Here is a 3,212-nt window from a genome sequence, read left to right on the forward strand (position 1 = left end):
CACATCAAAATTGACCATTAAAATCAATCATCATATATTTATATATAAATATATATAATTTATTTTTTAATATATATTTATATTTTAATAAATATTTTATTTTAACAACTGATTTTAATAGTTAATTTTAGTTTAAAAAAATGATTAGAATGAATAGTATCTTGACTTTTAGTTATTTCACCGTCGAATAAATTAAACTTGTCTGTGGCACTTCAAATTGATTTCTATTTTCTTCATTCTAATTCCACTGCATACCCATTCCCATATGGGCCAGCACTAATTATAATGGGATATCTTTTCATAATAATGCAGTGTAGATTAAAAGGGCTGCGTGCCTTTCCTTCTTTACTCTAATCTGTCTTTCTGTTTTCTTGTCTCTCTCCTGTGTTTCCAAACCGTCAAAAACAAAATATATATCAACTACAGAATCACATGTCTTTCACATTTTTTCTAGATGGGAAATCGTCGGGGGTTTTATTATTATCATTATCACCCAGTCATTTCTCTTCTAAACAGTACAAAGAGATGAAAAAAAGAACCACATTTTCATATTTGTTTATTGAAACGTTATGATTGTGCCGGATTTGATCAAAGCTAAGAAGAGTAGTGGAAGGGTCCAGGGTTCCCATTGATATGAGAGCGTGTGGGGAATGCTCCTATAATAATTATTAGAATCTTAGGTAATTAACTTTAGACAAGAGTTGTTGTCACAGTTGCAAGGGCCACAGCAACCTGCCTTTTGAGTATCAGATTGGACCCATTTCAGATATAAAATCAGCATCTACCCTTTGGTTGGTAACCATGCTTAAATATTTTAATCAATCAGTTTGACCAAATTAAAAGGTAGCAATTAGCAAACACTCTCCTGGCCTCTGATTACTTAATTCACATTATTATTACTACCCCATGTACGTGTACATATATATATAGAGCTAATCTTATTCGTTTGTATTTCTTTCCTCTATCGAAAGCGAATTTTTTTGGTTGAAATAATCAATCAATCAAATGATATACAGGTGAGCTATCACTTCTGAAAGACAAGTAGTGTTGTAGGGTTGTATAATGTGAGGTAGGTTATAGTGCAAAGGACCAGCGTTTCTTAATACGTGCTTTGAAGTTTTTGTCCCGTTCTAGCATTAGAGGGATCCACAATCTCTTTCTTATTATACTTCCAAGAGGAAAAGGGGATGATATAGCTAGATCATTTTTATTGGTTGTGTATGTGTAAACCTACTTCTTCTGATCTTCATTCTACACCTTCCTGTATGTGGCAAGAAAGAGAAGAAAGAAACCCCACCACCATTCCAATCCCACTAGTTTGTTGACGCACGCGTTCTTCCTTCATTGGCTTATGAAGCAATAATAATGGTTAGTGAGACTAAATTAGAGGTGTTCCTATGTCCTCACTCATAATCATTGCTTTGACCTAAATGACCACCCAAAAAGTAGGTAAAATAAGGCTGCGAAACATCATCCATCTTGATTAATAGTTTCTACTTCCACATATCTCTTACTCCTTGCTCCTGCATATTTCCGCAAATAAAATAATAAGAACGCCACACACTACTAGGGTTAGGGTTAGCCAACCCCAGGAGCATTGACCTATATATAGATAGGCCTATAGAATTATACCACCAAATATGTATGTGTGTGCGCGTGTAGCCATCATCTAATTCTTGTGGGTGAAAATCTGAAATCGATAACTGATTGTTAAGTCTGAGATATCTGCACGTATACATAGACGCATAGGGTTTTTCATTTTGAAGAAGAGATCAGAGATCGATCGAGAAGGATGAAGAAGAGACAGGTGGCGGTGAAGACTTCGTCAACGGTGATAAGGAACGTAAGGTACGGGGAGTGCCAGAAGAATCACGCGGCCAATATCGGAGGGTACGCGGTGGATGGGTGCAGGGAGTTCATGGCCAGTGCAGGGGAAGGAACCAGCGGCGCTCTCACGTGTGCTGCTTGTGGCTGCCACCGCAACTTCCACCGTAGGGAAGTGCAAACTGAGGTTGTCTGTGAGTACTCTCCTCCTCATCATCAAAACTGAAATTGAATTGAATTTTTGTGCCTATCGAATTAATTAACTAATGATTGATTTTTTCGTTTCTTGTAAGCCTGGGTTACTAATACATAGATTAAACATCTCTATATATATTATTCTTGTAAAACAAAATTCTATATGAAAATTGGTGGATGGGAACCATCTATTTATGCTTCTTTACTCTAACCAATTGATAGCCCAGCCATGATATATATATACCTTGTTATGTTTGAATTTATATTTGCTTTGATGAGCTGGGGAAGAAGAAAAAGGGCTTAGCTTTCCCCGCAGTTTGGTTTCTTGTATTGCACTTAATGAGTGAGTTTTCAAATTTGGTTCTGATAGTGATTTATACTTTTCCTTTGCCTATATATATATACACACCACATGTGCTAGCTACCTAGCTGTGCAATCCAACGTAGATCAATATCCTTATATAGATTGTATTTAATTAATTTATTTGTTTATTAATCATAGAAATCTGATTTTTCCAATTATACAAAATATAAATTAAGTCGTGCTGAGGATATTTAACTTGACCACTTCGTTAGCGCTTCGCTGTAAGTCTATATATGCTTTCTGATAATTTCCATGCTTCATATATCCATTAACAACTAACAAGTGGAACAACTAGAGGTGGCATAACAAATAGCAAACAAAAATTTGAGAAGACTACTAATCGACTATTACGCCCACTTCCCACATCATCGTTCGTCAAATAACAATATGACATATATATATATATATATATATATATATTAGTTGTGGAGAGCCAAATGATGATGACGACGATGTAAACAACGTCGTAATTTTATCCTTCCCATGTCCTCAGAAGGCAAGAAAACAGGTACGGTTAATGTCTATAAGTCTTCAATTGATGAAGAAGATAAATTATATCTCTGTCCAATCATTTAGAATTTCGAATATTATATCTATATATAAAATTCTCCGTATAGTAAGGCCCACTTGTATTCAGTCATGTCGAGGATATGTGCCTCTGAGTACTACTTTTTTGATATCATGATGTATTAATAATTAGAGAAAGTATAAGTAAATAATAATAATGGTAAATAATGTGAATAATGAATTTAAAAAGAAAGATAAATTTAAAATTTAAAATAAGATTTTTAATTAATTAATTGATTAATTTTATACTTTAAAATTTTAA

At 34.1% G+C, this 3,212-nt stretch overlaps 1 protein-coding gene across 1 annotated transcript; it reads left to right on the plus strand.

Annotated features, from left to right (window-relative positions):
* On the plus strand, positions 952-2,400 carry LOC107634158 (mini zinc finger protein 3-like). The gene has a single exon (XM_016337733.2). It carries the CDS (start codon positions 1,793-1,795, stop codon positions 2,048-2,050), a length of 258 nt encoding a protein of 85 aa, XP_016193219.1. The 5' UTR covers positions 952-1,792; the 3' UTR covers positions 2,051-2,400.

Source organism: Arachis ipaensis, chromosome B03 (genome assembly GCF_000816755.2).
Source record: "Arachis ipaensis cultivar K30076 chromosome B03, Araip1.1, whole genome shotgun sequence".
Lineage (NCBI taxonomy): Eukaryota > Viridiplantae > Streptophyta > Magnoliopsida > Fabales > Fabaceae > Arachis > Arachis ipaensis.

Excerpts from the sequence above, each read along its gene's own strand:
- LOC107634158 (XM_016337733.2), top strand. The coding sequence starts at position 1,793 with ATGAAGAAGAGACAGGTGGCGGTGAAGACTTCGTCAACGGTGATAAGG.